General features: G+C 39.8%; 1 protein-coding gene across 4 annotated transcripts in view; it reads left to right on the forward strand.

Annotated features, from left to right (window-relative positions):
* diaph2 (diaphanous-related formin 2) overlaps positions 1-19071 on the forward strand; it is a 496954-nt gene that overhangs the window by 390602 nt on the left and 87281 nt on the right. For all 4 annotated transcript variants that reach the window (XM_063000538.1, XM_063000542.1, XM_063000539.1 and 1 more), the window contains one exon: positions 5097-5232. In XM_063000538.1, the coding sequence (XP_062856608.1) occupies positions 5097-5232 (136 nt within the window). The remainder of the gene's footprint in view (positions 1-5096; positions 5233-19071) is intronic.

Raw genomic sequence — 19071 nt, forward strand, 5'->3', positions numbered from 1 at the left:
TCACTGATCCACCCCCATGCTTCACTCTGGGCATGCAACAGTCTGGGTGGTACGCTTCTTTGGGGCTTCTCCACACCGTAACTCTCCCGGATGTGGGGAAAACAGTAAAGGTGGACTCATCAGAGAACAATACATGTTTCACATTGTCCACAGCCCAAGATTTGCGCTCCTTGCACCATTGAAACCGACGTTTGGCATTGGCACGAGTGACCGAAGGTTTGGCTATAGCAGCCCGGCCGTGTATATTGACCCTGTGGAGCTCCCGACGGACAGTTCTGGTGGAAACAGGAGAGTTGAGGTGCACATTTAATTCTGCCGTGATTTGGGCAGCCGTGGTTTTATGTTTTTTGGATACAATCCGGGTTAGCACCCGAACATCCCTTTCAGACAGCTTCCTCTTGCGTCCACAGTTAATCCTGTTGGATGTGGTTTGTCCTTCTTGGTGGTATGCTGACATTACCCTGGATACCGTGGCTCTTGATACATCACAAAGACTTGCTGTCTTGGTCACAGATGCGCCAGCAAGACGTGCACCAACAATTTGTCCTCTTTTGAACTCTGGTATGTCACCCATAATGTTGTGTGCATTGCAATATTTTGAGCAAAACTGTGCTCTTACCCTGCTAATTGAACCTTCACACTCTGCTCTTACTGGTGCAATGTGCAATTAATGAAGATTGGCCACCAGACTGGTCCAATTTAGCCATGAAACCTCCCACACTAAAATGACAGGTGTTTCAGTTATTTTGTCCAACCCCTGTAACTTAGAGTAGTCAGTGTACAGCTTGTATAGCAGTGTAGATTTACTGTCTTCTGAAAATAACTCAACACACAGCCATTAATGTCTAAATAGCTGGCAACATAAGTGAGTACACCCCACAGTGAACATGTCCAAATTGTGCCCAAATGTGTCGTTGTCCCTCCCTGGTGTCATGTGTCAAGGTCCCAGGTGTAAATGGGGAGCAGGGCAGTTAAATTAGGTGTTTTGGGTATAATTCTCTCATACTGGCCACTGGATATTCAACATGGCACCTCATGGCAAAGAACTCTCTGAGGATGTGAGAAATAGAATTGTTGCTCTCCACAAAGATGGCCTGGGCTATAAGAAGATTGCTAACACCCTGAAACTGAGCTACAGCATGGTGGCCAAGGTCATACAGCGGTTTTCCAGGACAGGTTCCACTCGGAACAGGCTTCGCCAGGGTCAACCAAAGAAGTTGAGTCCACGTGTTCGGCGTCATATCCAGAGGTTGGCTTTAAAAAATAGACACATGAGTGCTGCCAGCATTGCTGCAGAGGTTGAAGACGTGGGAGGTCAGCCTGTCAGTGCTCAGACCATACGCCGCACACTGCATCAACTCGGTCTGCATGGTCGTCATCCCAGAAGGAAGCTGACGCACAAGAAAGCCCGCAAACAGTTTGCTGAAGACAAGCAGTCCAAGAACATGGATTACTGGAATGCCCTGTGGTCTGACGAGACCAAGATAAACTTGTTTGGCTCAGATGGTGTCCAGCATGTGTGGCGGCGCCCTGGTGAGAAGTACCAAGACAACTGTATCTTGCCTACAGTCAAGCATGGTGGTGGTAGCATCATGGTCTTGGGCTGCATGAGTGTTGCTGGCACTGGGGAGCTGCAGTTCACTGAGGGAAATATGAATTCCAACATGTACTGTGACATTCTGAAACAGAGCATGATCCCCTCCCTTCGAAAACTGGCATGTTTTCCAACAGGATAACGACCCCAAACACAACCTCCAAGATGACAACTGCCTTGCTGAGGAAGCTGAAGGTAAAGGTGATGGACTAAACCCAATTGAGCACCTGTGGCGCATCCTCAAGTGGAAGGTGGAGGAGTTCAAGGTGTCTAACATCCACCAGCTCCGTGATGTCATCATGGAGGAGTGGAAGAGGATTCCAGTAGCAACCTGTGCAGCTCTGGTGAATTCCATGCCCAGGAGGGTTAAGGCAGTGCTGGATAATAATGGTGGTCACACAAAATATTGACACTTTGGGCACAATTTGGACATGTTCACTGTGGGGTGTACTCACTTATGTTGCCAGCTATGTAGACATTAATGGCTGTGTGTTGAGTTATTTTCAGAAGACAGTAAATCTACACTGCTATACAAGTTGTACACTGACTACTCTAAGTTATATCCAAGTTTTATTTCTATAGTGTTGTCCCATGAAAAGATATAATAAAATATTTGCAGAAATGTGAGGGGTGTACTCACTTTTGTGATACACTGTAGATAGATAGATTCTTTTTTGATCCTTTGCAGGAAATTTCTTTGTTACAGCAGCTTACATCAGACAACAACAACTTGTATACATACAACATTCACTTACAGTATAAAAACAAGCAATACGAATAAAAATGTACAGTATGGTACTATATACATGTAATCTTTTTATGGTGTATGCATAGCATACAAAAATTAGTATTTATTGAGGTATGTATTATTATTACAATATATATTATTGGTTTTATATTAAGCAGGGGCAGAACTTTCAATAATCATTTTGGTGGCACAATTTGGCATAAGAGTGAATATATGCACTGTATCATCTGTTTAAAACATAAATCAGTAACTCTCTTATTTGTTTGTAGTTGCAACAGTGCCAACAGTGAATCTAAATACTAGATGCTTTGTGGTAATGTCTTTTTAGTATTTGTTTAAAGTATTAAACATTTGAATATTTGTAGCTGGTGCTTTTCAAGTATAAGTGGGATTGTAAATCTCATGACCATGTTTTAAAATGTGAAATTCAGTTAGGAACCTAATAAAATCTGCAATACTGCCCTGGGCAAAAAACAAACAAACACACAAAAACTGTGCATAACAAAAAAGCAAAACATTGCCATGGCAGTGAGAGTGTTTGCATGTTTTATTAGGGCAAAATGATTATGTTGTATAATCATGTTTGCCATCAAAACTGTTTGTACATTTACTGGGGAAACATTTCTCGCCTGAAGAAATTAATTTGTAGCTATGCATGAAAATTAAAAATCATAATATTTGGCAGATAGTTTTGCTGATTTCGATTGTTGTTTGAGATTTGCAAACTGCTCAGAATGTATTTGATTAGTTTACATCAAATTAAATTCAAAAGTATGCAAAAGTTGGTAACATCCCATGTTTAGTTTAATATGTTATCATCTGACTTCTATAAAATTATACAATCCCAAATCAGAAAACGTTAAGACAGCATGAAAAACTCAAATAAAAAAAAACACTAAGTTTCTTACATTGACTTTTATTTGATTGCAGACAGGATTAACCTGAGATATTTCATGTTTTGTCTGCTCAACTTCATTTAATTTATTAATAAACATCCATTCCTGCATTTCAGGCATGCAACACATTCCAAAAAAGGTTGGGACAGTAAAGCATTTACCACTTTGTAATACTGCCATTCCACTGTGTGATGGTCCATCCTAGATGCCTCTGAGCCCAGAGAAGTCGACGCTGCTTCTGGACATGGTTAACATAAGGCTTCTTTTTTGCAAAGTAAAGTTTTAGGTGGCGTTTGTGCATGTAACTTTGTACTGTAGTGCTTTACAAAAGTTTGCCAAAGTAATTAATTGCCCATGTGGTTATATCAGCTATTGTTAAGTGGTGGTTTTTGATGCAGTGTCGTCTGAGGGATCAAAGATCACGGGCGTTCAGCTTAAGCTTGCGCCCTTGGGCTTTATGCACTGAAATTCCTCCCGATTCCTTGAATCGTTTAATGATGTCATGCACTGCAGAGGGAGAAATATGCAAGTCCCTTCCTATCTTTCTTTGAGGTACATTTTAATTATTTGCTCACGCATTTGTTGACAAACTGGAGATCTTCTGGTCATCTTTGCTCATCAAATACTCAGCCTTTCCTGGATGCTGCTTTTGTACCAAACCATGATTACAATCACATGTTGACATCACCTGTTTAGAATCACATCATTATTTAGTTTTTTCACCTCATTACTAGCCCTAAATTGGCCCAGTGTGTTGCAGACCTGAAATGCAGGAATGAAGGTATATTAACAAATGAAATGAAGTTGATCAGACAAAACATGAAAACATATCTTGGGTTAAATCTGTCGGCAATCAAATGAAAGTCAAATTAAATGTAAGAAACACTGCATTTTTATTTTATTTGCATTTTCCATACTGTCCCAACTTTTTCTGATATGGGGATGTACTTGGTTGTATTGGAAAATGATCCAGTATTACATAAATGTGGATGACAGTCAGGTGTAAGTTGACACTCTGTTGTATTTAAAGATTGTGGATCTATTAAAGACTGATTTTCAAAACATGATTGTGGAATTGTATCATGGCATAAACTAATGAGATGCCTGACGACCTCAAAAAAAAAAAAAAAAAGACTCCAAGAACAAGGGCCGTAATAGCCAGTAAATCCTCTCTCATATTGGTGAACACAATTTTGGACTCATTAGCCTAAAATATTAAATTTATTTAAGATTTATGAGCCATGATGTCAGTACACCGGGTGTGCGCTGCTTATTTTAAATGACATGCTGTCAGGACTGCTCTGTTTAGCTCAAATCTGATCACCTGTCTGACAACAGATCATAATATATTACGGTTCTGTTGTAGTGTTCTACACAGCAAAAACAAATTCCTTGTATTTAATGATTTATATGCACAGCCATTGCCTTATATTGCATTTCTTTCTCTTCTCTATTTATTTCTATGGCATCCGTGGGTTTCTGTCTCCTGTTTCTGTCAACATGTATGATGCATGTCTCTCTCCATCAGCAGAGTACAAAAACAATATCTTTCACATTTCTACAGAATACGAGCTCAGTAGTTGTAATAATCTCGGCATGGCAGCTTTCTGGAGTTCTGTTGCAATTGTGTGTTCACAATAGTGTATTTCGGTTGACATTCAGTTAGTGATATGTGGAGTGTTATTTTTGTGCTGCAGAGGCAGACATACTTTAGTTTTGTGCTGTGAGCAGTGGGTGTCTCATTGTGCTGGGATGCCACAGAACACCAGCGCAACTCGGGTCCATGTATTTTCTCTCTCTTATCCCCTTATTTTCTGACTTTTTCTCTTGTTCACTCTCTGTCTCTCTCCCTCTCCAGGAGGCTGTGAAGGAGAACCACAAGAAGAGGGAAATGGAGGAGAAGATCAAGAGGGCCAAGCTGGCGAAGGAGAAAGCTGAGCGGGAGAAGCAAGAGCGGCAGCAGAAGAAGAAGCAGCTGATTGACATGAACAAAGGTACAGTGCCTGTGTCCTACTGGAGCTGGCTGCAGCCTCGAATACTATTTCACACAGCGGTGAACACAGTAGAGGGCTGTAAAAAATCACGCACTGTTCCCTGCTTTTACACAAAACAAAGATTAGTAAGATTATGATAGTTTCAGAAGCTATCTCAGTTTAGGCATATGGGTAAGATATGAAATCAAAGGCGCATGAATTAAGCTGTTAATTATGAGGCAGCAATTATGAGACACTACAGGGGTATCATTTGTTATACTTAACATCACTTGCATATAATGAATGATTGATATATTACATACATTGACCCACATTTAGCTAATGTGCAGTTGTTTGTCTAGCTGCCATTTAATTTATCTGGCCGCTAAGATTATACCATTATAAACAGATTAATAGTAGGCTGTCATTGTCTAAAAGTCATCCATAGTAGTCGACCATATGACTAAAAACAGCAATACATGTGTGCTTAGTAAGCAGCATAAAGTTTAGAATTATTGCTCCCATTAATGGCTCTTGTTTTGCCATGGTACATTGGCAGATTAGCAAAATTTTGAAGATTTATGAGTTGTTGAGTGAGCTGCAGCTTTGGTAATAGCTTTGTTTATGTGTTATCTAATTGGTCTTATATCACTTTTCTGGCAATAGTGGTTTGTTCTTCATTCTTCAAATTACTTAATCATTACTCTCTTATGATTTTTATGTGTGCTGTTCAAATTCAGATATTATTTTAGGGCTAATCCCTATAAAACAGTGTAAACAGTTTAGATAAATATATTGACATTAATAGCATTTATATACATGTATTTTTTAAAACTTAAAAATATAGCTGCTCAGGTGGTGCAGCGGTAAAATACGCTAGCACACCAGAGCTGGGATTTTGAATACATCGTATCGAATCTCAGCTCTGCTATCCGACTGGGCTGGCCGGCTACATGAACAACAATTGGCTGTTGTTCACAGGGTTGGAAAGCCGGACCAGGGTTCCTCATAGCTGGTGCAATTACGACCTCTGCTGGCTGATTGATGGAACCTGCGCAGAGTTGGGGAATAATGCTGATCAGGGTGTGGCTCTCTGGGGCACAAGGCTGTTCCGCATATGAACTCGCCTCGTGCGGGTGAAAAGATGCTGTCGGTACTGCACACGTGTCGGAGGGGGTGTGTGTCAGTTGTGAAGCTCCTCAGTCAGCAGTGAAGGGTTGTATCGGTAGAGGTGAAGTGTTACACAATCAGGGTAATTGGATACGACTAGATTAGGGAAGAAAACTGGGGAAAAAAATGGAGAGGAAAAAAAAACAAAAAACTACAAATATATAAATTATATTACTCGTAGGACAAGACTTTTAAATACATCTAGTTATTCTCTAAAGTATGAACATACAAGGAGTTTTTAATATAATTGATTTATTTTTCTTATCTTTCCACATAATTCCACACAGAGTTTTCCAGTGGGCTTACTTTATTGTGTGTATCTAACATAAAGTAAACTGCAGGACATGCCTTTATGGTAATTTTGCTGTAACTGGATAAACTTAACATACACACTGGATGTTTATAAATGTATAAAAATCAGTACAAATGATGCCATCTCATCAACTTATACATTGATCAGCCATAACATTAAAACCACTTCCTTGTTTCTACACTCACTGTCCATTTTATCAGCTCCACTTACCATATAGAAGCACTTTGTAGTTCTACAATTACTGACTATAGTCCATCTGTTTCTCTGCATGCTTTGTTAGCTTGCTTTCACCCTGCTGTTCTTTAATGGTCAGGACCCCCACAGGACCACCACAGAGCAGGTATTATTTTGGTGGTGGATCTTTCTCAGCACTGCAGTGACAATGACATGTAAATGTAAATGACATGGTGGTGGTGTGTTAGTGTGTGTTGTGCTGGTATGAGTGGATCAGACACAGCAGCGCTGCTGGAGTTTTTAAATACCGTGTCCACTCACAGTCTACTCTATTAGACACTCCTACCTAGTTGGTCCACCTTGTAGATGTAAAGTCAGAGACGATCGTTCTTCTATTGCTGCCCTTCAGGACACTGCTCAGGGGCCCTGTTGGCTGGATATTTTCCAGCAGTGACAGTGAGGTGTTTAAAAACTCCATCAGCATTGCTGTGTCTTATCCACTACACACACTAACACACCACCACCATGTCAGTGTCACTGCAGTGCTGAGAATAATCCATCACCCAAATAATTTCTACTCTGTGGTGGTCCTGTGGGGGTCCTGACCATTGAAGAACAGCATGAAAGGGGGCTAACAAAGCATACAGTGAAACAGATGGACTACAGTCAGTAATTGTAGAGCTACAAAGTGCTTCTATATGGTAAGTGGAGCTGATAAAATGGACATTAAGTGTAGAAACAAGGAGGTGATTTTAATGTATTTGCAAACTGTATACAACTGCATGTCTGAATTTATACACCTGTTAGCCTAAGACATGGCTTAATCATGCTGTAAAAACTTTAGAGAACCTTTAGAACTGCATTTTTTCAGAACTGTAGTTTTCTCAGTATTTAACTCTGCCCTTTGCCCCTTAACACCCTTGGTTCAAAGCTGCCTATAAAAAAGCAGGTCTTTTTACCTTTCTAAATACAGAAGCTTTTTTTAACTTGCTGAAAAGTTTTAAAGAAAATGGACACATTTGAGCTGCTAAAAAAAGGGCAGCACAGTGATGCAGCAGACATTTTGGAACCCTCCAGCTACAGTCTTATGTTCTATGTTGGTAGTTCTGCTTTCCATCATGCCTTTGAAAACTTGAAGAACAGCTGGATTGGTTTGGTAGACTGGTGCCATGTTCAGAGTAGGGCTGGGCAGTATATCGTAAATATCGATATATTTGATTATATTTTTTACACGATGTTAAAAATGACCATATTCGATATATCGAGTATGAATAGAATACACAGGTTACCATTTGAGAATGTTTAAAATACAAAAGCGCTAAGCGGAACGCTTTCCTTTGCATATGAGCATGGAAACTGAATCTATTTAGACGAATTATTCATTGGAATTGAATCAGAAAACTGTGCTCTTATCTATGGTAAAGACTCATTCATTTCTGTGGGCAAAACAACTCTGGTTCAAGAGATTTAGTTGTATATCTGAATATATGCGGTTGTTGTATAATTGACAGATAAGTGAACAAATTACCAGTTTCAGCTTTCAACTGCGACAGCCGAGAGAATAAACTAGGTTAAATGATCTAAGACGGTTTTCATTAGTTAGGTGGATAAACACAGTTAAATATGGATTTTTATATTCTGGAAATATTCTGGAAACATACAAGATGGGCTCCAAGGTAAGCTGCGGTTATGATTTTATACTGCTGTGTGGTTGATCTGGGTCATGGTACTGCTATTTACTGTGCAATTTCATTTTGCAATCATAGCAAAGCATTATCAAATATGAAACGTTTTTGGGATTTTTTTGATGCTCATTAATTTGAAGTAAAACAGAGTATAAATGTGATCCTGCTGGTTTGTTTAATATAAATGTTGTCAATATAAATACAAATACAGCCTTGTAATAATACAAAATATAAACACTGTAATCAGTCAGAATTTATCAGAAATACAATGTTTTGTGTTTTTAATATAACATAAACAATATAAGTTAAAATACGGGCAGTGGCCTGCCGATGTACGTACTTTACGTTTATATTATATCATATCATATCGTATATCGCCACTTCTAAAAAGCATATTGACTTTTTTAGCCATATCTACCAGCCATAGTTCAGAGGTATGTTTTCACTTGTTTGAAGTATATAAGCAGCTTGTTTTCCGGGTTACAGGCATTTTCACTGGACATTGAAAGCCATACTTATAAAACTAATTTTCATTATTTGTTGGAAATTGATTTAAACCTCTTTTAATAGATATGCTTAATAAAATGCATAGTTAATACATGCCTACTTTAATTTAAATTGGTTGTTGAAGGGAACTTGTTGAACACTGACCGGTATTTTGTTTAAGATTTTTTATTTTATTTTTTTTACCCCTTTTTCTCCCCTTTTTTAGCGCATCCAATTGTTCAATTAGCATCGTGCTTCCTCTCTGTCTATGCCGAACCCTGCCCTGACGGAGGTGATTGAAGCTAACCCGTATCCCCTCCGAAACACGAGCAGCAGCCAGATGCATCTTTGCCACCCACACATTGACGAGTTTGGCGCCACCTAGCGTTGCATGCGGAGAGACACACCCTAAGGGCACCCTCTCCCATCTCTGTGTAAGCGCCTCCAATCAGCCGGCAGAGAACGCAATCGCATTATGACAGAGAGAGACCCACATCCGGTTCTTTGTCCCACCCCCCACATGAGCAACCGGCCAATCGTTGCTCATATAGCCACTCAGCTTCGAACCGGTAAAGCAAGGCTGGATTCGATACCACGCTCTCAGAATCCAGCCCTGGTTGCAGCGCGTTTCTTTTTACCGCTGCGCCACCTGAGCGGCTTTGTTTAAGATTTTTAAGACAATTTGTGAATGTTCACTTAAAGTTGCCTTGAATTTACGAATATTGCGTTACACAATGACCGTAGCCATATGATTGATATTCCTTACACCCGGGGGCTAAATTTGTTTTTCTTTTGCAAGACTAAAAAACCTAATATAGGAAATTGCTTATGAAATCATTACCCAGCCTCCCATTTGTTTTAATTAGCTGGAAGTAAATTTCTATTTTCTTATATATTGACAAGATGTTCAGCAGTCACCAAATTACTTTACCACAGAAAGTAAATGGGGAATGCTGTAAAATAGGACTAAATCTGTGTAATCCTTCTGTCTCTAATAGGGAAAGATGTTTCATCCCAGCAGGGCAGTCATTATGCTGGCAGATATGAAACACTCTCACAAAGAATATGCTTCGTCAAGAGAGAAAAGTAATGAGTAAGAGATTAGTTGTAGCAGTAATGTAACTCATCCTATGGCAGCTCCAAAAGCTGGAGTATGAATAGAATGGTAAAGGCTGTCTCCTTCCCTAGTCTTTGCCTTTTTTTAATTACTGTTTGCTGGCAGTGCCAAGGTCACAGCAGAGGCCTTTGCAAGTGATCTGCTGGCATATGACACTGGCCCTATTTAAATTTGCTCCAGTTCAACCAGTTTACTTAACAGACCAGCAAAGCATACAGCCTGTCTGTTATAACAAGTATGCACGAAACAAATACACACGCTTGCTAAGTGTCTTTTTGCCAGGTTTAGTACCTGACCTGCAGACCTACAGATGCATTCACATGTAAAAGGCACATAAAGCTAGTGATAAAATATTCATTGGATATGTGCTGCATACATTTTAGGCTTTTTCCCAACCTTTTTTGATTTTGGGTTTAAATTTTATTCAATCTGTTTCATTTATCCAATTCAGGGTTGTGGCAGATCAGGTTCCACTAGAAAACACTCTGCGCAAGGCAGAAATACCCTATAGGCATCACATCAACCCTTTCTCTCTCAATTAGACATAGCATAGCAACCATGTCTGTGTAGATGCCTGGCTGGCCAATAGCCAATGCACTAGTGTAATAGACTGTCCTCCACCCAAGCGCTGGAGGACATAGGTATTGTTGTATTTGGTAAAAAACTACCATATCATACTAAAATACTTTTTTGGTCTGCTGGTCTTGGATTTTGTGAAGTTGCTTTGAGACAATGTCCATTGTAAAAAGCACTATACAAATAAATTTGACTTGACTACAATACCAACAGTCCAATATAGTGATCGTAGTGTACTGCTGTGTGAATGCTTTGCTGCTTTACACCCTTGAGTGACTTGCCATAACTGATTAAACAATTTTTATCCACACTGGATATCCTGAAGAAGAATGAAACCTCTTGGTTTGTATTATATAGCTTAAGTTTAGATTAGTTATGCAACATGCCTATAATTCAAATTACAGCAGCAAGTTCATCTTTAAATAGCACGAAATATGCAAAATGAATCCAGCCTAGGCTGAATTACAGCTTAAGTCATCTGGCAGTACACTTAAGCAAACAATACTGCTTAATTCATTGTTCAAATGAGAGCCAAAATGAGCATATTTCAACAGCTCATAAACTCCTTATGTCAAAAAATGCCATTCCAATGTTCTAACCACATTACCTCCAGACATTGAGCTATCACACATTAAATTTTCTTTCCAAAAATATTTATAGCATTTTTGGGAATTAGCATGGCGACTCGGGTACAGTTTGGTCAAAACTTTCATTCTAGATCAACATTGTACCTAAACTACACAAGAGTTGAAGGTGACCTTTTTTATGAGATGGTAATGTGGGAACAATTCATTGAAATGATTTATATATATTTTTTTTCTTTTTCTCCGATTTTTTCCCCCCAATTTTCTCCCCGAGTCTAGTCGTATCCAATTACCCTTATTGCGTTATGCTTCACCTCTACCGATACAACCCTCCACTGCTGACTGAGGAGCTTCGCAATTGACACACACCCCTTCCGACATGTGTGCAGTACTGACTGCATCTTTTCATCTGCACGAGGCAAGTTTATATGCGGATCAGCCTTGTGCACAAAGAGCCACACCCTGATCAGCATTATTCTCCAACTCTGCACAGGCGCCATCAATCAGCCAGCAAAGGTTGTAATTGCACCAGTTATGAGGAACCCTAGTCCGGCTAGTCCCACTCTGTGAACAACAGCCAATCATTGTTTATGTAGCCGCCCAGCCAGATGGCAGAGCTGAGATTTGATACGATGTATTCGAAATCCCAGCTCTGGTGCTGAGCGGGAATGACCCAATTCTGATATGAGCAGGGTTGTCGGTGTGACTTAAGGACCTTTCGTGTTGATGTTGAAAGCAGAATTAAACTGAAGTAACTGGTGATGTGTCTGTGCACTTTCTCAGGATTTATTAGTTTTCATATGATTAATGCTGCCTTTGTCAATGTTCATGGCAATTGGCAAGAAGGGCCTGGGTTCGATCCCCAGGTGGGGCGGTCCGGGTCCTTTCTGTGTGGAGTTTGCATGTTCTCCCCGTGTCCTCGAGGGTTTCCTCTGGGAGCTCCGGTTTCCTCCCACAGTCCAAAAACATGCAAATGAGGTGAATTGCAGATAAAAAAAATTGTCCAAGACTGTGTTTGATATAACCTTGTGAACTGATGAACCTTGAGTAATGAGTAACTACCGTTCCTGTCATGATTGTAACCAAAGTGTAAAACCTGACGTTAAAATCCTAATAAACAAACAAACAATCATGGCAATTGTTGTAAAATAGTAACATTTAGTAGCATTAACAGTTCAGCTTCCAAGTAGTAGGTCACACTACCATTAAACTTTAAAAAACTCTTATAAATCATTCTTCACCACCTGTCAGTCTGATAGATGAACTTGAATTTGCTGTTGACAGGAGAACACTATTTGCCTAAATACATGGGGCCAAATGAAAAAAGAATAATAGTACTGCAAGGTTTTGTGTAAATGAATTTAGGTGACAGTACCCTTTGGGATGAATTGACACACTGTTTATAAGCAAAGCCTTATTACCCAGTAAAAGTGCCCAGCTACGGTAATGTTTTTTTGGTTAAAGGAGAAAGATTGTAACCTCTTCCCAAAAAAGTTAATGTATTCTGAGTGTAGGATTAGATGTTTAACAAGCATGTATGGATGAATGATTGATTGTCCACATGCATTTGACCTCATATATTACACATATTAAATGCTGTCCGAAAATCAAATGTTGATTTTAAATGAATGTAACTACCATTTTTACTCAGAAGTCTATATTTACTCACCCATAGTAATTGTATGTAAACTGAATATTTACTAAAATATTATTACATTATTGAGCCACTTTGGCAGCAGCACAGCTGCAGTTCCTTTTTGATACATCTCTACAAGCTTTGCACACATAGTCTTGGGCAGTTTATCCCATTCTTTATGGCAGATTGGCCAGGTAATGTGCTATGTCTGTTTTTCACTAGACATAGTGCTTGCTCGTTCTGCCAAAAGTTCATTTTCTTGTCTCATTAGAGAATTGTTTTCCTCATTTCGCCTTTTATTTTGAGTTATTTACATATCGTCATATCCCTGACCAAAGCACTTCTTGTTTGGATTCATAGGGCCGGACTCACGCTACATAAGGCAGATGCCTCGTGATACTAAACAGGGTCTTTACACGGCATTGGAGACCCCACCCACTTTATAGTCCGGTCTTTTCTCACACAGCAGCCTAGTTTCCAATTTTGTCTTCTGCAAGCATTGTCAACTGTGCCTGCTAGAGGGTGCCCAGCCGACCAGTAGCAGAGTCAAGTTTCAAATTCAGGTGTGCTAGCAGAATATCCCATTGCACCACCTGGGCACCACTGGATACACAATGGTGCCATATGACCAACTCTATGGAAGTTCATGGTAATGCTAGGCATATTTCAATTCTAAATTAGGGCGGCCTGGTGGGTAGCACTGTCGCCTAACAGCAAGAAGGTTCTGGGTTTGATCCGCAGGTGGGGCAGTCCGGGTCCTTTCTGTGTGGAGTTTGCATGTTCTCCCCGTGTCTGTGTTGGTTTCCGCTGAGAACTCCAATTTCCTCCCACAGTCCAAAGACATGCAAATTAGGTGAATTGGAGATACTAAATTGTCCATGACTGTGTTTGACATTGAGCTTGTGGCAATGAAGTCCTTGAAACGCACAAAGTCTTAGGTATGGTTTTGTATCCTTGCTGTGATCTATGCCTTGTCACAATTTGATATCACAGATCCATAGACAGTTCCTTGGACTTCATGACCTGTTTTTTGTCCTGACAATGCAATATAAACTATGGGCCCTAAAGTCCCAGGTGTGTGTCTTTCTATGCCCAATCAATTCAGGTTGCAGCAGGGTGGATTCCAATATGTGACAATGGGGCACATCTCAAGGATAGATAAAGAAAACAGCATGCAGCTGACCCTTATTTGGAGCGATTGATTGATTAGTTGTTTTGTGCAGTCAACTTTAATTAAGCTGGTACTACTAAATGCCCTAATCTTTTTAAGTATGTTTAAATTAATTTAGTTGGTGCTTCTCTAGATCAGTGTGAAATTGAGAGCCATTCCCCCTAATCAACAACACCTCTCTTTATATCTATATATTTTAGTGTGCAGTATTTTTTTATAAAACCATGAGCAGCAATGGGCATTGCTTTATACTGATAAGTCTTTGTTAAACGTTCAGACCTGAACAGATAATTCACTATGAGACATATTTGGTTTGGCAATGCAGTTGTTCTTGCAGGCATGTGTGACATTCAGTGGTCTAGATAAGATAATTGTAGAAAGAAATATACAGTGGTACCTTGAAACTCAACGTCAATTGGTTCTGGGAGTTTTTAGGTATTTTTTCCCATAAGGATTTATGGAAAACCTGTTAATGCATCCCATTGTCCTGTGGAACTGCATATATAGGCTAATAATGGGGTTGTTTTTGACACTTATACACTGAAACTAACAGAAGTATAATATAAAAACACTGAAATACAAGTTAAAAATGAATAAAAAATACAATAAAACCTGCTCTTTACCTTTACTTCTTTATTGTTTTCTTATGCTTCTTAATTAGTAGATAGAACCTATGAGCAGTAATAATTACGAGAGGTTTGGTGTTTCTATGTCGTTCTTTTAATACATTAAGTTACATTAAGCTTTTTTTTTTAACAATAAACTTTTTAGACTCTCTCGGAAAAGCTGATTCTTACAATTTCTCAGCACTACGAGCTGTAACACAAGTTTAAAAGTGGGACATTGAGGAAAATCCAGCTAAACACAGATACATGTGGAGCTTTCAGAGTAAATTTGATGGTAATTCCACACAAATGCAGATTTGTCTCATATTCGCACTTTTATGTTGTTTTATCGCATCGCTCAAGCCGAGTGCTAAACAAAGCAGCAGTCGCACACACGTTGAGTTTAAGGGAAACGTTGAGTTTAAGGGTACAAATTTCTCAATTAAAGGCATTGAGTTTCAAAAATTTTGAGTCTAGGGGACGTTGAGTTACAAGGTACTACTGTATAATAATTAAAATATATTGTTACATGATTAACCAACTGTTTTATACTACACTCACCAAGTCAACATTTCAACAAATGTCACTCTGCCTGTCCTCTCCTTCCTAATCATAATTTTACAAATGCAGGATTTTGACACTTAGAATTAAACGCTGGTGAACTTGCTTTTCTTTTGTTTGAATATAACAGTCTGGGACCACTTGTGTAAGTTGAACTCTGTACTTGCCCAAACTACTGCAATGTGTGTGATTTAATACAGTTTCAAAAACGCTTCTGAGAACCAATGTAAACTGTACTGCGCTTCGACTATGGCAAGAAAGCCATTCTACCCTAATTGTAAAAGCACATGTAATAGGTGGTCTTAGTTCACCTTAAAGTGAACTCTTGTTTTACACATTTTGCACATTTTCAAGCTGACCTTTATCCTTCTTGTAGGAAATGGGTTCCTGCTTCCAAGATATCCTCAAATGTGGTTTAATTGCATTAAACAGTGCAACCCTTATTTAATCTACATTGCAGAAAGTAAACCAAATATAATAATAATAATGTGTTATTGATGGTACCTATTTACGGTTTAATTGTTTGTATGATTAATGATTAATGAATGATTTCAATGTACAAGTCCATGTCCAGTGAGCTTTAGCCCAGAAAATGTTATCTTTATTTGTAATTGTTGTTCACAAAGATTTCTCCTTAAATTCCCTGCAATCATTAATTAAAAATGTTGAAAGTTTATAATGGGAGTACAGAAATCAAGTTGTACAAAAGTCATTTAAAAATAAATACATTAGCCTCTCAGGTGGTGCAGCGGTAAAAACACACGCTAGCACACCAGAGCTGGGATCTCGAATACATTGTATCGAGTCTCAGCTCTGCCTGCCGGCTGGGCTGAGCGGCCACATGAACAACGATTGGCCTGTTGTTTATATAGAGGTGGGGTATTTAGCCTGATAGAGACTCTCTCATGACTGATGCAACTGCGACCTCTGCTGGCTGATTGATGGCGCCTGCACAGAGACAGGGAGAAAGTGCGGATCAGCTTGTGTCTCTCCATACGCAGAGCTGGTCCGCGGCTGATCTCATCTGGTGTAGGTGACAAAATGCATAAGGCTGCTGCCCACGTGTCGGAGGGGGTGGGGGTTTAGTGGAGAGGAAGCACGACGCAATCAGACAATTGGACGCGCTAAAAAGTAGGGAGAAAATGCATAAACAATATATATACAGTGTATCACAAAAGTGAGTACACCCCTCACATTTCTGCAAATATTTTATTATATCTTTTCATGGGACAACACTATAGAAATAAAACTTGGATATAACTTAGAGTAGTCAGTGTACAACTTGTATAGCAGTGTAGATTTACTGTCTTCTGAAAATAACTCAACACACAGCCATTAATGTCTAAATGGCTGGCAACATAAGTGAGTACACCCCACAGTGAACATGTCCAAATTGTGCCCAAAGTGTCAATATTTTGTGTGACCACCATTATTATCCAGCACTGCCTTAACCCTCCTGGGCATGGAATTCACCAGAGCTGCACAGGTTGCTACTGGAATCCTCTTCCACTCCTCCATGATGACATCACGGAGCTGGTGGATGTTAGACACCTTGAACTCCTCCACCTTCCACTTGAGGATGCGCCACAGGTGCTCAATTGGGTTTAGTCCATCACCTTTACCTTCAGCTTCCTCAGCAAGGCAGTTGTCATCTTGGAGGTTGTGTTTGGGGTCGTTATCCTGTTGGAAAACTGCCATGAGGCCCAGTTTTCGAAGGGAGGGGATCATGCTCTGTTTCAGAATGTCACAGTACATGTTGGAATTCATGTTTCCCTCAATGAACTGCAGCTCCCCAGTGCCGGCAACACTCATGCAGCCCAAGACCATGATGCTACCACCACCATGCTTGACTGTAGGCAAGATACAGTTGTCTTGGTACTTCTCACCAGGGCGCCGCCACACATGCTGGACACCATCTGAGCCAAACAAGTTTATCTTGGTCTCGTCAGACCACAGGGCATTCCAGTAATCCATGTTCTTGGACTGCTTGTCTTCAGCAAACTGTTTGCGGGCTTTCTTGTGCGTCAGCTTCCTTCTGGGATGACGACCATGCAGACCGAGTTGATGCAGTGTGCGGCGTATGGTCTGAGCACTGACAGGCTGACCTCCCACGTCTTCAACCTCTGCAGCAATGCTGGCAGCACTCATGTGTCTATTTTTTAAAGCCAACCTCTGGATATGACGCCGAACACGTGGACTCAACTTCTTTGGTCGACCCTGGCGAAGCCTGTTCCGAGTGGAACCTGTCCTGGAAAACCGCTGTATGACCTTGGCCACCATGCTGTAGCTCAGTTTCAGGGTGTTAGCAATCTTCTTATAGCCTAGGCCATCTTTGTGGAGAGCAACAATTCTATTTCTCACATCCTCAGAGAGTTCTTTGCCATGAGGTGCCATGTTGAATATCCAGTGGCCAGTATGAGAGAATTGTACCCAAAACACCAAATTTAACAGCCCTGCTCCCCATTTACACCTGGGACCTTGACACATGACACCAGGGAGGGACAACGACACATTTGGGCACAATTTGGACATGTTCACTGTGGGGTGTACTCACTTATGTTGCAGCTATTTAGACATTAATGGCTGTGTGTTGAGTTATTTTCAGAAGACAGTAAATCTACACTGCTATACAAGCTGTACACTGACTACTCTAAGTTATATCCAAGTTTCATGTCTATAGTGTTGTCCCATGAAAAGATATAATGAAATATTTGCAGAAATGTGAGGGGTGTACTCACTTTTGTGATACACTGTATATATATATATATATATATATATTATATATATATATATATATATATATATATATATATATATATATACTATATAATAAATACATTAATTAATGCTTTCTGCTCCTCTCCCCCTAACTATTTTAGAATTGGGTTTGTTCATTTATACCAACTTCATTCATTCACATTATGAACTTATCCCACTTAGAATCTTAGACATACTCATGGCCCAACTGGAATCTGACATGCCATATTCTGCTCTAAAGTTTTATAGTTCTGCAACTTGTACGTAGACATATTTAAATAGTTTCAAATTAAACATTTCTATCTTACTGGCATTAGACGGTACATAAGGGAGATTGAAATAAGATAAAAAACTGAATTGAGGTAGAGGAGGAAAAGGCAGAGATACAGCTGCATCTCCTTCCTGCTCACTTTCCTCTCATCCTGGCATGGGGCTGCACAGTATGTGTCCAGATGGAAGCTTTATTTTTGTTTTTGTGTGTTTACTTATTCATACTTCAAGCTCTTCAGGGTAGCTTTTTTCCTCTGCCATGACTGCAAATAGCACACTGGCTAAAGCACTTTGATCTGCTTCTAGTCAAATGCCTTGGCTGATGTAAGAAGCAAAGTAAACTAAAACATGGTAGTTTGCAGCTCTGAATCACTTCTATAAAATCAGGCATCGTAATGTTTACATTAGCCTGTTGGTTAATCTGGAATAACTCTATGCTGACATGTTTTGAAGGTCAGCCCTCCTGGTGCCTCTTGCTTTCTGATGTAAGATAGGCTGTAAGAGCATTTGTAATTAAATTACACTCAGACATAAGCAGGTTTTATGTCAACCTATCCCAGCAAAACGTCTTTCTAGTGACACATTCATCTTTTTTATTTTTGCTTAGGCCCCAGCATGCTCCCACACTTCTGGACTCACTGCTGGAATTATTTTCTTCTTTCACATTCACTGCTTATAGGAGTACGTGCAGGTCAAGGTGTCAGCTTGAAAGTAGGGCTTTTATGGGAGACAACAGCTCATAACAGTTGATGTTG

Source organism: Trichomycterus rosablanca, chromosome 8, assembly GCF_030014385.1.
Source record: "Trichomycterus rosablanca isolate fTriRos1 chromosome 8, fTriRos1.hap1, whole genome shotgun sequence".
Taxonomy (NCBI): domain Eukaryota; kingdom Metazoa; phylum Chordata; class Actinopteri; order Siluriformes; family Trichomycteridae; genus Trichomycterus; species Trichomycterus rosablanca.